The sequence below is a fragment of the Euprymna scolopes genome, chromosome 38 (genome assembly GCF_053919585.1).
Source record: "Euprymna scolopes isolate OS-2025 chromosome 38, ASM5391958v1, whole genome shotgun sequence".
Taxonomy (NCBI): domain Eukaryota; kingdom Metazoa; phylum Mollusca; class Cephalopoda; order Sepiida; family Sepiolidae; genus Euprymna; species Euprymna scolopes.
The window spans coordinates 9515334-9532601 of record NC_136519.1 but is presented as its reverse complement, the minus strand read 5'-3'; the positions used below and the strand labels follow the sequence as shown (position 1 = coordinate 9532601).

Here is a 17268-nt window from a genome sequence, read left to right as displayed (position 1 = left end):
ACCCTTCCGTGTAGAAAAGTGCCCAGTTGAGGGTGAAGGAATTAATGTTTTTAGCTAATTTTTTCGATATTTGTCATCCGAAGGGTCGAACTTCAAAACGATACCAATCTCGTAAAAATCCGTTGCCTCTGTCGAAAGTTTTAGGCAGACATACAAACATACATACATACATTTAAACAGACAGGTGATATTTATATTATAGATGGACTTCCATTTCTTGTAATAAATAATTTTAACAAAAAAATCTTCATAAGTTTTGGTTTCGATTATAGCTGATGGCATTCCAGTAATCTATTAATTTTATAAATAATTTTATCAAGAATTCTTCATAAGTTTTGGTTTCGGTTTCAATTATAGCTGATGGCACTCAAATTATATATATGTACATATGTTTTTTTCATAAGTTTGGGATTCAGTTTCGATTCAAGCTGATGAACCCAAGTCATATAGATATATTTTTTATTTTTGAAATCGCAACTTTATATTATATAAAAATCGATAGAACATTAACTCTATAATAACATATACAAAATCTGCAAGAATTAAAATATATTTATGCATACTTTACGACCTGGCTACAACGGGCATCCTTGCTAGCTTAGATAAATACTTTTTGCAGTTTTAACAAAAGAGCTACAATAATATCAGAGCATCTCCATTTACACTGAACATCTACAGAATGCCAACATCAATAGATTACATATGAATCAGTCCCCAGTGGAATTTCCACAGGTCCCGCTAGTAACGGATTATTACTTTTTACCTAGCCAAAGAGGAAAACAGCTGTTAATTTTTAATAACTTTTATAACTTTGCAGATATAAAAAAAAAAGACATTACTCGCTATAGATATTAAAATAGAGTTTGTAGAGGAATATTGTATATTCAGAAACAATGTTATTATAAGAATTATTGATATGAATTATGAAATGTTTCTGAAAAAAATTAAAAAAAAAACCCATTAAAATACGAGGTGCCTTCAATAAGATTCCAGACATTTTTTTTTTTTTTGCAGGCATTTAAAATTGTCATAGACTCTCGAAAATTCAGTATGTTTTTGCTACATATCTTATGAGATAACTGACCAGTTCCTATGATTTCAGCTTCAAATGAGCAGCTACAGCAGGAATTGGAATGCACCCTGATTATCGCAGCTGGTGAATTTCAAAAATACAATCTGGACGTGAGGACATTTTACAAGAACAATATGCAAAAAAATTCTGTTTTAAACTTGGAAAAAATGCCACAGAAACGTATGGAATGCTTTAGGCTGCTTTTGAACCATCTTGCATGAATCGAGCATCAGTTTTTGAGTGGCATAAGAGATTCAAGGAAGGCAGAGAGTCTGTGAGGGATGATGAATGATGTAGGAGAAGTAAGGAAGTCAGAACACTAAAGTTGATTGGTCAAATAAAAATCGTCGTGTGTCTGAGACAATAAATGCACAGTTTGATGTCAGTGTGGGAACTGTACACACAATTATTTGTGAGGAACTGAAGACAGAGAAATTTGCACGAATGCACCAGTCCACAACTCCATCGTTGTCAGAGTATTTGATCAAGATGGGCCTCAAAGCAGTTCCTCACCCTCCTTATAATCCAGACCTTGCTTAAAGAAAACCTTAGAGGTTGTCGTTATGAGATAATTGAGGAGATGAAAGAGGCTGTGACGAGGGTTATTGACACGCTCTCACAAGAGGACTTCAATGGGACCTCCCAGAAGTTGTTAGAAAGGTACAAGTGCATTGCAGTTGGAGGAGATTACTTTGAAGTTTCATGTGCGTACTATCAATAAAAAAGCCAATACAAAAAAAAGTCTGGAAACTTATTGAAGGCACCGCATACATCTATAATATAAATCTCACCTGTGTGTTTAAATGTATGTATGTATGTTTGCCCAAAACTTTCGACAAAGGTGACGGATTTTCACAAGATCAGTATCGTTTTGAAGCTCGACCCTTCAGACAACAAATATCAAAATATTGGCAAAAAAAAACGTTAATTCCTTCACCCTCAACTGGGCACTTTTTCTACAAGGATGGGGTCGCTTTTTTTCGTCGATATTTTTGAAAGTCACCCCCTCTTTTCGATTGACTAGCCTTAATTTAAACCTTCGCCATTTCCGGTTTGGCAATGAACGTAACAGCAAAGACGTCACTTTTTTTTTTTTTTTTCATGTTCTTTTCCTCCTTCACGGTAGGAGTTCGAGCCGGCCTGCCTACTACCACTTTTTTATTTTTTTGCTCAGCACACACCTCCAAATACCCTGGAAACGCTGGGAACCCAGACTAGTTGAAAAATAAATAATCAAAACGAAAAGTGAAACATCAAAGGATAAAAAATTGTAAAATAAAAAAAAAAACAGAATTTTGACGATTGTTTAAAACCAATGTAACAAGTATAAAAGATGAAAAAGAAATAAGCTCAATAGCTTTTAAATGATATTTAATGACTAGCAAGACCCATGGAAATTCCACGCAATGAGAAATATATTAAATCAACAAGTGTTTTGATAATGCTGATATTATAGTGGATAGCGAAAAAATTAGTATTTTGAATAGAAAAATCAATAACATGCCGCAAATATGAGATTGATTAAATTTCTATGAGGATAGTATCCATTGTATTTTCAATATAGAACTGATTCAAATGAGATAAATTAATAAGCACTATTAAATGCACAGAAAGTAATATTGTGCTACATAGTTCAATACAAATAATAAAATCACATTGTAAGAGAATCTTTAATTTACTCCTTCAGTCATTGTTTTGCCAGACAAGATTTTTTTTTGTCCTGTTTCTTTTAAATGTTTCCATATAAACCTAAATTAGTATTTTGGACAGAAAAACTAGAAAAAATTACATATGTAGGCAAAAAAACAAATTATTATCCATATATTAATACGATAGTGTGTGTATTCTTTTCTGTGTCACGCTTTCTGGCAAATTTGATTGGTTGAGATTTAATTCTGGAATAGACATTTAATTTCGGAATACACATTAACGAATGCTCAAGTTTGCATTCGAGTAGTGTCTTTTCACCGCTATATTTGTTTTTAAGTCTATAAAATTTAGGGTTTTATCTTTCAAAAGTTGTTAAGAAATAATTAATTTTAAGTTATTCCATAGTAAAAAACAATAACCCAATTTCTCGGCTGGCGGGGACAAAAATTGACCAATTATTTGGTTTTTTTCATTGTTTATTTTTTTTACATTTGTTTATTGAGAGAGAGAGACGCTGAGGTTTTCGTTAAAATAGTATTGCTACTACTACAAGGTTATCAAACAAGCAACACGTTATTAGCAAAAGAAATCTTGTTTTGTACATAAAATATTTTTATAAAAACATTAAATCTATATATATATATATATATATATATATATATATATATATATATTAAATGACAGTTCTTTTTCCTAAATAAATTATTTTTATTACAACATTGTTTTAACTAAAATAATTTCATGAAAAACTGTTTTTGGTAGATAAAATATTTAAATTATTCACTCGGAAAATCCTATTTATTAAAAAGAAAAATAGCAGGTGATAACATACTACGGACATTAAATTAATATATAAAGTATGTTATTCTCATTTTTTATAAATAGGATCTCCCGATCACCAAAGACATAATGTAAAAATAAGTAAATAAATAAATAAAAATAAAAAGACCTTGCTTTTAGGCTGTGCGTGAAACTAAAATATACTTTCTGGCTAGGATCCAAGGGTAGTATCTGTTCTATCTAAAGATGGTATAATAATATCATGGGGTTTCCGTTCGTGCCAAGTGTTCATACAATAGAAATATGTCAATATCCTTATAAGTATATTGGAGGTAAACCATAATAACCAGATATATTCTGACACTACATTAACCAGATTACTTTGATAAATACTTTTACAGTTTTAACAAAAGGGCTACAATAATATCCCGGGGTCTTTATTCGTGCTGAACATCCACAGAATGCCCAGCAGCAATATATTACATATGAATATGTAAATGGAACACGTACATCACATCTGTTGCCAAGGCCGCTGGAAAAATGGTCGGATCCTTCTATCGATCCAGTAGATATCTCACTGTTGATGCAATTCTCTATCTATATAAGAGTCAGACACGTCCAAGGATGGAATACTGTTGCCACATATGGGAAGGAGCTGCTAGAAAAAAACTTGTCCTGCCTTGATAGGGTTCAAAATAGACCGCGGCCTGGTGGGAGATGTCCTTTTCTCTTCCCTGCAACCTCTATCTCACAGAAAAGATGTTGCGAGTTTGTCTCTGCTTTATCGTTATTTTCATGGAAAGTGTTCGACTGAGCTTCAATGTATGGTCCCCCCCTCGCCAAACTTTCACAAGAAACACTCGACTAGCTGAAAACACTATCAATAATTCCCCCCCACTCTTTATCTGTGCCTAAACCTAAACATAGATTCCATGAACAAAGCTTCTTTCTTAAAACTGCACGCCTGTGGAATTGTCTTCCGTTTTCCTGCTTTCCAGCTGTCTATAATATGGTTGTCTTCAAGTCCAACGTGAACAAGTTTCTGATGAGCCGTTCCACCTAAGTTAACAAATTTACCGAACTTCCATTACTATCGATTACTATATTGTCCTTTTGACTACTCTACACTCTTTAACTATTATCCTTGAGTGGCCTATCGGCCTTGATCAGTGGTGACGCCTATGTAAAAAAAAAAAAAAAAAAAATGAAAGATGCTGCTGTGGAATTTCCACAGGTCCCGCTAGTAAATTAATATTAGAATAAACCTTAAAAAGTAATGTCTTACTTGAAATAGCACTAAGAACTAAGTAATAATAAATAGTACAACGGCTGGTTTTCAAATGCTTAGAAAGTTTACATTTTTTAATAATGGCTACAAAAATCAGGCATACGGAGTAGACAACAAAGCAAGAGCTGCAGGTCCACTAATTAGGAATAAAGGTTTGAATCTCCTCAACTCGCCCCAAGATTTTTATGCAACATGTCTCAAAATAATTAAGTTTTAGTATTGTATAGATATTCTGAAAGGACACCAGTTGCCAGGCAATGCTGCAACATCTGATATCTGAACACGCTTAATAACGTTAGCAAACACGTTTAATAACGTTAACAAACACGGGTCATGACGTTAACAAACACGGGTAATGACGTTAACAAACTCCTGTGATGACGTTAACAAACACGTGTAATAACGTTAACAAACAAGTTCAGTTTACGACCTAAACTTATGTGGTTGAGTTAAATATATTCAACCATGAATATAATGGTCACTTAATAGCAATACTTAACCCTGAAATGAAAACAAGAGGTTGGTACATTGAAAAAAAATTTTAAAAAAAAACACAAAATAGTAACATATAGCCAATGCCCTATTTTTTTATCTAAACTTTTCTCGCACCTCCTGGAATATCGTATCGCACCCTCTGGGGATGCGAGTACCTGAGGTTGGGAACACCTTCTATTGGCAATAACTAAGAATAACAAAATGATTAATATTCCCACCAGGTCATGGTTAATGGAACGACAAAAATTTACTCCATGGATTAAAAAAGAAAGGTCCAGTTCAAAATTCCGTATAGGTTACTAAGTTTGACAAAATGCACTTGAAGGTTGAAGGTTACATCGGTCAAAACGTTGTGAAAATAACAACCAAGATAAAAATAGTAATCAAAATAATACAAAATGTTAACGAGTGTTAATACCTTCGGATATCTAAGGCGAGGGAGGATTTGTAGAGAAATAAAATAGGGGATTCTTTTATATAACAGGAGCTCGTTCAAAAATTTGTTAATTTTTATGCAAATGTATTAGGCTGTGGCAATGTAGAATACCAGCGTATACAAACAAAAACAGACAAACGAACGAAGGTCTTGTTGAAATTACAAATATTTGTATACTATCATGGTTAAGAAAAAGAAAAAAAATTTTTCTGATGAAGACTCTTTTACGAGTCGAAAATTTTAATTTTTAAATAAATTCTGCAGTTGTCTGTTTTTTAATCATTATGTTTTGAACTTCGTATATCTACTTATTTTTTCAGTCATTCACGTTTATAAATCAGTAAACTTACTGTTTAATATAAGTTTATACTTATAATGTTTATAATATATAATGTGTGGACTTACTGCTTAATATAAGCGGGATGATAAATTTTCTTGATGATTTCGAGAATAATATCTCTTTTTGAAAAAGAAAACAATCCAAAGAATGCCGTAAAGAAAAAAATACCGTAACATCCGAACAGAAAATGAAATTAGGTCAACTGCCAAAAGGTCAAGTAATATGATTCTTTTGTGTTTCTAAACGAAATGAAAAGAATTTTTTGCAAGGAACCAAATTGTTTGAAAGACCCTGAATAAGTCAAGATATTGAAAGATTTTATGGAGACAATGTGACAAAGACAGTCAAGCAAATTGACATATGTAATTGGTAGTAGATATATTAAAAAAAGATTTATGAAGTGAAATAAATCATTATTTGAGAGAAAGGGAAGGGGTCGTGGTAGGTAAAGTGGGGTCAGGGTTCTAGGGAAAGAGATACAGGCTGACAATGAAGCGGGGACAGATAAAGATAAATACTGAAAAATTTTGGTATAGACAGATATACCGAGATGGAGACTGAAAAATTATCTGAGATAGAAAGAAAGAGATCAAGAGAAAGACAGACAAAGAAATATAGAGAGAGAAAGACAAAAACACAGAAAGAGAGAGGGAGGAAGACAGAAAAAGAGAGGCAGAAAGAGAGAGGGGGGAAAAAGACAGCGAAAGAAAAAGAGACAGCGTGGGATAGAGCAAGAGAAGGAGATAGAGAGAGAGAGAGAGAGAGAGGGAGAGACAGTGACGGAAGAGAGAGGAGGGATAGAGAGAGACAGAGACTTAAATAAATAGAGAGAGAGAGAAACAGAGAGAAAGAGACCGAAAAAAAAAAAGTGAGATTAAGGGAGAGACAGAGGGACTGAAGTAGAGAGACTAAGACAGAGAGAGAGACTAAATACAAGACAGCTCGAAAGACTGAAATAGAGACTTTGAGAGATTGAGATTAAATACCAATAGACATTATTAGAAATTTATTATCTGATCTGATGAAACGTTGTGAACCAATAAAAACAAACAACAACTAATAAAGATGAGACTAATAGTCCGAAATAAAAATAAAATTTACATAAAAATGCTCATCTCAAAATAAAAAATTCCAATTAAGGAATAATAAATATATATATATACCAATCGGTACGGACCCGACTATGGAAGATCAGATAATAAATAAATGTTGATTTATAAGATCAAAGAATCCAACCTTGATCGCCCTTCGGGGCCCGTGGCGCAGTTGATAGAGACGTTGAATCTCTACGGTTCCAGATGAACATTGTCTGAAGATAGCGGTTTCAATCCCACCCAAAGCGTGCCAGAGGTAATTGGTCAAAAATGTGGTGAGACAACGACAACTACGGATGACAGTGATGGCTGAGAATGCAGTTAGGAGATTCGAAGTTCCTATCCGTCGCGGTTACCACCTGACGAAGGCCAGAGGAAGTTGGCCGAAACGTTGTGAACCAATAAAAACAAACAAACAACAACTAATAAAGATGAGACTAATAGTCCGAAATAAAAATAAAATTTACATAACAGGAGTTGTCTACATCAAATTTTCAAATGTGCAAACAAGTAAAATTTAATAAATAAAATGATTTCATTGCATCCGCAGCAACACTAAGTAGATACAACTGATTTTATTTATATATATATATATATATATATGATGGACTCTCCCTCGATTTTCGACGTATGAGACTCCGACAATTGACCTGAAGGTCCCTATCCGCGTCACCTTCAACCTTACGCCCATGGACTTTGTTGGTGCAGGACCATGTAAAACCTAGACCCCATCAAAGTTGTCAAAGAACCCACACATAGGCCTTGATTATAGTGGTGAAAGCCCGTATACAACTATCCACACTTTTTGGTGCTGCTGATAGCACTAATATATTTGTTTACTGTTTTGGGGGGAAAGAATTCCAACAAAGTGCTCGATTACAAAGAAATACTTTTTCGATATAAGAGCTTAATATTTATTTATTTAATAGTACAGAAGTTCAGTAAAACGTTGGTACCGTCGGTTTCAAGCCCAACATAAAGGGGACCAGTTAATGGTAAACCGTAAATGATGTTAGGCTCTCGTCAGCCATGTTGTTTCTCAACATGTTTCCATTACGCCATTTTTTTATATAATAATTTGATTGATATAATAATTAAATGATTAATTTTGCGCTACAAAACAGATACTGTTTAGAATTGTAAATGTCAACTGAAGTAAAGGAATAAATTATAAGATGGTCAACATCATGAACTTTGGAATATAATTTTTTGTCATTCATTCATTATATTGCTCTGTAATTACATTGAGCTTCTTAAATAAGGATTGGTATATATTATAAGGAAATAAAATATATTTCAATATATATATGAGGATTGCTGCATCTTTCCAGATGATCGCCGTCACATAGAGTTCTCCCAATCTTGCCGTCCATGCCATCTCAGATGACTCAGCACTCCCGCCACAGATTTGCACATCTTGAAGCAGATGTGACATACAAATATATATATACACTAGCAGGGAGACTCGACGTTGCCCGGGACTGAATGATGATCAACAAATGTTTCACATTTCCATATTTTTATTGTCATCGAAATCAGTGAAATCACTCATTTTTCAATCAAATTGATTTATTGCCTGCTCTAGTTGGGGACCAATTGCGATGCACCAGGAGGAAGCTCACATACCTCTCTGCAGTGACTTAGTCAATAATACATTGTAGTCTACATTGCACTGTGGAGAACCTAATGTTGATTTTATATATTTTATATATAATAGCTTGAATTAAAGTTTAAAATGCAAAAGTCAAGTATCATGCTTCAATTGTACTCTAAGCAGAAACATTCTGTTTGAACGCATATCTGTCTTACTAAAGAACTTACTGTCTTTTATATGCCAGGCAACATTTGCTTGTGCGGTGTTAAAACTTCTCAAACGCGCTGGGGATGTTAGACTATGTAAAAATGGTAACTTTGCTCAAAATCGGACAGTTCCATTTTTAATGGGTTTTTTTATTTGATTATCGATTTTCAATAATTATCAGAGGCATTCCAGTACAAAAATTATCTAAGGACACTCCCAAACACATAAGGTACATTTGTGTGAAAATTCATAAAAAATTGGCTCAGATGTTTTGGAGTCCACAAGAAACGAATTCACAGACACAGTTTCTTATATATATATATATATATATATATATATATATATGCACACACAAAATCAAGACAATAAAATAAAAAATTAGAGCATCATATTGTTTATTTTCATATTCGTTACAATTGCTTCATGGTTATTTGGACAATTTCAAATTTTATGTCATTCAAAAATATTCCAGACATAGCCTCTTTTCAGACAGTGAAATACACTATTTATACTTATAAGAACACATTTCTAATCCTTATTTAAGAGAACAAGCAGTGGGACCAGCCTCCACCCCCCTCTTCGAAGTTGAATGGTATAAAATTTGAAATTGTCCGAATGGTCACGAAGCAATTGTAACGAATATGAAAATACAAAATGTGATGCTCTCATTTTTTTTATTTTTATTGTCTTGATTTTGTGAAAATATATGAATGCTCAATTATAAAAACTGATAATCTTGAAGCTTAATAATTGAGTCAGTTAACTTTGACTTAAATTTTTATTGGAATATGAACGTTACCGAATTTTGATATATTTTAATAAATTAAAATTTTGGTTAAAAAATATTAATAAAGTATATATATATATATATATATATATATATATATATATATATATATCTTCTATAATATAAAGCTGAATATCTGTGTGTGTGTCTGGTCACGAATAGGCTCCTATATGGTCGACTATTTTTAAAAAACTGATTACATATAATGATAGATGTATTGAGACACAGGAATGGGTATGTTTAATCTGGCAGAACGGTGGTTCATTAAAATTGTGGGGTCTGCGTACAAAGTTTAACAAGGTTTTTTAATATAGATCACAGAATATTGTGATAAGTGTTTCAGTGTGAACAGGTATAGTATAATAAATTATGGGGTTTATTTATTTTATTTTTACTTTCATCATATTTTGCTTTGGTTTTGATAGCCCCAAATTCGAAGCTATCTCTTTACAAGCCTTCCTTTTCATAACCTATCATACTTTAATAAATCAGAGTCCATTTTCTGTAGGCTGTTTTTGAACCCAGTCAACGACGAATACTTTTGCTAGTATATATATATATATATATATATTGGGAAGTGATATACAAACTACCATTAGCATATGAAGCGATCCTCTTTGTGTAAACAAATTGAGCTTAGGTATTTGGACAAAGTCAAAACATTGTTAATTCACTGCCTGCATAGCAGCAGCCGTACAGCACAATGGTTAGAAGCTCCGACTGTCGTTTGGGCGATTGGGTTTCAATCCTGGCTTGAGGTAGTTGCTTATCTAGCTGCACTGATGAGCTGTGAAACAGCGAAACAGTACTGTATGTGGATGACTATATATATATATATATATATATATCTGGTGCTCACAACTGTGGCGTGATGGAGATAGTTAATTTCTTAACCCATACCTCCTGTTCTTCTGGGTAGATGTAGCGTTGGTAGACACTGGTGTCTGTACATTATTCTATATAATGTCAGTGTTTTTCTCATATTAGTGTCCTTTTGTGGTCAGTCAATAATGCCAAAGCTGTATGTTAGCAATGCCATGGTAAGTTGGTTAATGGCAGTTAGCTTTTGTTTGTGAGCTGTGTTTTGCAAATTTTCCGTACAGGATGGAACAATAAAATTATCGCCCTATAAAAGACAAGATTCCATTTCCGTTTGATGAAAACCGGTTTTCTTTTTTTGATGCAGACCATCTACTTGTTGATCAGTTGTGTACAAATCTCAAGAACGATAGGAGTCTTCTATCATGTCTGAAAATGGCACAATGTTTAACGGACAAGATCACTGGTATGACAAGGTTTCGATCTGTAAATATCTACAGAGATTTGATCTAAGATCTCATCAGGCAAAAACAAACAAACAAACAAACGTCTGTATGAACACCTAAAGTAAAGACAGATTTTTTTTTTCACTTCATGAGATCTTAGTTATTTACTAGCCTTGGTGCCCGGCGTTGCCCGGTGTTTGGAGGTGTGTGTTGAGCAAAAAAAAAAAAAGTGGTAGTAGGCAGGCAGGCAAGCTCGAACCTGTGACGAAGGCGGAAAAGAAAGTGAAAGAAAATCTGACGTCCTACCGCTACTCCATGATGCGACCGGAAGTTCGGAACGTTAAAATTAGGCAAACTCAATCCAACCGATACGATGACTTACAAAATTGGCGCGCAAAAATCAACCCCCTCCTTGTAGAAAACTGTCCAGTTGAGGGTGAAGGAATTAATGTTTTTGGCCAATTTTTCAATATTTGTCGTCCGAGACGTCGAGTTTCAAAATGATACCGATCTCGTGAAAATCCGTCGCCTCTGTCGAAAATTTTAGGCAGACATGAAAACATACATACATACATTTAAACAGGCAGGTGGGATTTATATTATAAATAACTACAGATCGAAACATTGTCATGCCAGTGTAGTTAAGCCTGTACATGTCTGTATCAATAAATATCAATATAATTAGCTCAATTTGTTATCGCGTATATAAACACGTTGGATATTCTCTGGATTTTTATCTTCCGAATACATTCCTACCTGGACTGATCACATATCTAATTATAAGTAATTATTTTCTTATACCTACAGTCACTAGTGTGTCATGCTTTCGCAAGGGCAGGAAGTGACAATTGCCGGTAGTCGACAGATTCAAACCTTGCAACGAAGCCACCTTTGCTAGGCTAGCGAGGATCTAAACCCTTAGGCCACCGTCAACCGCCGTGGAATAGAGGGAATATTTTTAGCATTAATAAAGCTTAACATACACCTATATTATATGTGTACACACATTCAGACGATCTATAGTGATCTAGTGATCTCGCAAGAAGGCCAGCTGACTGACTTTTTTATTGCCCCAGACAGTGCTCAACAGTTAAAAACTTATTTTTTAAAGGGGGCGAAAGAACTATTATATAATGTGCATAACATGGTACGATTTTCATTGTATATGCACACCTGGTTAACTGTAAGATTGGGTAGATAAGAAATAAAGGTATGAATTGGATGGGTTGTATATTTGCAAGAAAATTTATTAAAAAAAAAAAAAATCCCTGAGCCGTCCCTAGCACAAGCATGCCACACAATAATGGAAAATCCCACCCACGCACGAAGATAGATCCCCTCTCCTAGTATGGCAGGGAAATAAGAACAGTTTATATATATATATATATATATATATATATATATATATATATATATAACTTCTTTTGCAAACAGATAAATCGGTAAGGACGAAAGAAGAAATATATTTAAAAAGGTGACACGGGAATGGAAAGAAATCGTAACAAAATATTTTATCAATTTTGTAGATAAGAGAAAGAGAGAGGGGTAGAGAGGTGTGTGTGTGTGTGTGTGTGTGTGTGTGTGTGTGTGTGTGTGTGTGTGTGTGTGTGTGTGTGTGTATGAAAAATGACAACAAATATATGTTTTTTTTCTTTTATGTGTGAGTGCATGTTTACCTGTTACGCGCGTTACGTATTTTATGCAACAGACGTGTAACGGGCGTAACAACATAAACACAATATAATAAAAATCTGTAACGTGTTTTTATTTGTTCTAATTCATTATTTTTATATATTTTAAGGAAAAGAATTATTTGCAATACATTGTACGCTTTTTGCAAAACAGAGCAAATGTTTAGCATACATACATACATACATACATACATACATACATACATACATTAAATACACACACACACACCCATATATTTCATATTTTTTGTGGGGTACAAAATTTCCGTATTAAAATTATGAATGAGAGACGTGTTTTATGGATATTAATAATTAACGGAAGGAGAGGAAAAAGGGATGCCAACTGACCAGTTTCGCCCTCACTGTTCTAGAGCTGGATCGAGGAATTGTTATTAAATGATAAAAGCGAGAGAAACCCACGAAGGAAACTACGTTTAAAATAAAGTAACGTTGTCGGGGAAAATATATATATATATTACGCATATGCACACACGATATATACGCGCGTGCACACACATTTTATATATATATATATATATATATATATATATATATATATATATATATATATATACGCACACATACACATATGCAGAGAGATAAGAAAGAAACAAATCAAGTTATGTGTTCATAAACGTTTCGTCTTTATTTGCGAACACAATTTGATTTGTTTCATTTTTATCGCTATATATCATTGGAATACTATTTCCATTATTCTTATCATACACGTATATATTATATATATATACACACACGTACACACATATATTATATATATATACGCACACGTACACACATATTTTATATATATATATACGCACACGTACACACATATTTTATATATATATATACGCACACGTACACACATATTTTATATATATACGCACACGTACACACATATATGCGCACACGTACACACACACATATATGCGCACACGTACACATAAATATTATATATATATATACGCACACACATATATGCGCACACGTACACACACACACATATATGCGCACACGTACACATAAATATTATATATATATATACGCACACACACACACACACACATATAATTATTTACTAGAATAATTATAAAATGCCTACAGACAGTGTCATCCTTTCGGGAATCATCAGTGCAGACTGCAGCGACACCGTACACATAGATATTAGGTATATATAACACGTACACATAGATATCTCAAATATATATGCATATACACACACGTACACATAAATATTATATATATATATATATATATATATATATATATTATATATATATATATATATATATGATAGATATACACATGTATATCACTATAGTTTAATGGAATGCATTAATAATCTTTTGAATTTCTATATACCTTTGAATAAATTCATTATTGTTATAAAGCTTTACCTGAATTGGTATTGAGCCATTTTGTCGTACAATAAATAATATATATGTACACACACGCACGCACGTTTGTGTAAAACAGTGTTCAGTTAGATGTGGAAGAGCATTACATACATATATATATATATAGAGAGAGAGAGAGAGACAGAGAGAGAGAGAGAGACAGAGAGAGAGAGATTGACACTATGCATTAGTTTGATTTTCCATCGATACCTTCTGTTTCACGGAAACAATGAAAGCTCAGCTCGCATACATAAATGAACATCAACTCCTGAACATCGAAATTGAGTCGAATGAAGGCAGCAGACTTAGTACACACAAAGTGTTCAATATCCTTTCAGACAGAGTTGTATAACAATAAATATATTCAAAGGTGTAAAAAAATTAAAAAACAAAAGAAAGACCAAAGAGTATGAACGCACTGTTCATGAAACTGCAGCAATATGTTTATTTATTGTTTATTATAAGATTATAAAAATTAATGATGATATTAGATGCAATCGTGTTTCTAATTCAAACCTCATCTAGGTATTAACGAATTTCCTAATTGGACTAAATGCTAATAAATGAAATCGATACTGATTATATATATATATATATATATATATATATATATATATATATATATATATATATATATATATTAGGTGTTTATTTAGAATTATGTCTATTTACAAAATAAAAATGCAGAAATTATTTTTTTACTTTATGATGCACGTAGTCGTCACGGAACAAAGATGCTATATTCCAAAAAATCACATAAATTGATCTAATTTTTTTTTTTTTTTTTTTTTTTTTTTTAAATCGAGAAAATCAAATTTCATATCCAAGTAAATACGTTATGTTTTGATCCGCCATGTTTTATAACTAAGGGGGAGACAATTCAATTCCAACTATCAAGATTAAAGTCAGTCTTGTAATGTATACAATTTATTATTTAAATTGCTAAAAATCGTAAAAAAATTTAAAAAAAAAAAAAAAAACGAAAAGATTTTCTATTTAAAAAAAAAAATAGTTTACGTGATTTTTGGTATGTGACGTTTTCGTTCCATGACTGGTTTGTACATCATAAAGATCTTTTCTGCAATTTTTTTATTAAATAGATTCTAAGTAACCACCATTTATTATTATTATTTTTATTTATAAAATCAAAAAATAATAATAAACGTACCTGCTTCCGTGATAAGTGTCCGAAATCGTTCGAACATGGTGAAACTGAACGACAGCTATACCTTCTGGTGACGCCGACGACGGGGAGGATGACAGCAGCCCACACGTATTGGTGGGGGTTAAGTGATGAATGAGGGATTGGGTATGAAGCAGGTGTCGGAATGGGAGGGGGAAAGGAAAAAGCGACTCTGTGATGACAGTGACGGGCAACAGAGGAGGGGGGCGAGAGAGGGGGGGCAAGAGGCAAGCAGGTACTCACATGGCGGCGAATGAGTGTGACGTAAAAACTGAATACCGATGACGGGCACAAATGTCATGCTGTATACACATGCACATATTATAACACCTCCCCTGGTTGATTACACCCTCGCTACAGGGAATACCCGAGTAATAGACACCCGCGACTGTCAAAAATATCAAAGAGACGATTCACATCGCGTTTTTTTTTTTGTTGTTTGTTTTTGTTTTGTTTTTTTGTTTTTTTACCTTAAGGGTACAAACCCTTGTTTAGTCAATTAATGCATAGGTGGATTTCTTATTCATTCAATGGCATTGTAATCGTTTTGTTGTTTTAGACCTTCCATTTCTTGTTTATTTAAAAAAATAAATAAATTAATTAAAAAAAAGTAGGTACTTGTTGAGCCGTATTTTTTTTTTTTTTTTTTTAATCAAATCCTGTCTTTTTCGACCATTGTTTTCAAGCCTCTCGTGGTATTCTTTATTTACCGACTGAAAAGCTCATTTAATATCATCTTTGAGTGGTCTTTAGCCCTCATTATATATATATATATATATATATATATATATATATATATATATATATATATATATATATGATTCGAATGTGCTTTCTTTAACCAGTTTTTCTCTCTACATATTTTTTGTTGTTGTGATTATTATTATTATTATTCCTTCCTTTGTCTTAAAAAAAAAAAAAAAATTTTTTTAAAAGCCTCTTTCTATATTTTTCAAATATGTGGCAAAAATCCAGCTACCCCCAAAAAAGGGGCACTCCGGATAGACAAAAATAAAAATTACCTCAGTCAAGAAGGACTTCTCCTTCGCTAATCGAGAACAGAAAACAAAGTGTACTATCAGAATTTTTGTATTATTATTATACCTTCCTTTTGTCAAAAAAAAAAAAAAGAAAAAAAAAAAAAAGCAGTCTCTTTCTATATTTTTTAAGGGGCACCAAGTCTTGAACTCTGTTTATTTGTCTCCCCCAAGAGTTACATACAAGAACGTGTTATATATATATATATATATATATATATATATATATATATATATATATATATATATATATATATATATATATATATATATATAGCGAAAATCCAGCTACCCCCAAAAGGACACTCTGGATAGAGATAAAAATTAACCCAGTCCAGAAGAACTTCGACTGACCGCGAACAAAAAAAAAGATAACGTGTACTATCAGAACTGATACTACACTTTGCTCTTAGTTAAAGACTACCAACCGTTGAAGTTAATCCAGAGGTTTCTTTTTTTATTATTCGACTTTTAAAGAGGATTATCTTTACTATCATGCATAAAAAATAGCAATAATAATAATAATATATCCTTTCGTGATAATAGGTAGTAATATTTCCAATCTTTTCTTAATGTTGATGTTTTCTTGTTTTTTTTTTTTTGTTTTTTTTTGTTTTTTTTTTAACTAAAAAACTCCGACGACAAATTCCGGTTTGTTGTTGCGTAAATAAAAATAAATACAATAACGTTCCGTTTTCAAACGAAATAAAAAAAAAAAAAAATTAAAATGTATGTGTGTGCGTGTAGGTATATTTATGTGCGTATAAGAAACTAAATTATAATGGACAGCACTTTTGCTCCCCTTTTTTTGTTTTTTTAGCTTGCCCTTATATAAGCCTGAAGAAGACGAAAGTTACTAGCGACTATGCACCGTCAAATCGCATTAAACTAAACGCAAATGAAGCTGCTGCCACGACTGAAACTGAAAATACTATTAAACGTAGTAGCAGCA

General features: G+C 32.7%; 1 protein-coding gene across 7 annotated transcripts in view; it reads right to left on the bottom strand.

Moving 5' to 3' along the window:
- The window catches only part of LOC145263069 (uncharacterized), a 531947-nt gene that overhangs the window by 281705 nt on the left and 232974 nt on the right, over window positions 1–17268 (bottom strand). The window contains exon 1 of one of the 7 annotated variants that reach the window (XM_080119932.1): window positions 15265–15766. The exons of the other annotated variants lie outside the window; for them this stretch is intronic. Within the exon in view, the coding sequence (XP_079976058.1) occupies window positions 15265–15301 (37 nt within the window). The 5' untranslated portion in view covers window positions 15302–15766. Of the gene's footprint in view, window positions 1–15264; window positions 15767–17268 lie in introns of those variants that run through there. 7 annotated transcript variants of the gene reach the window in all.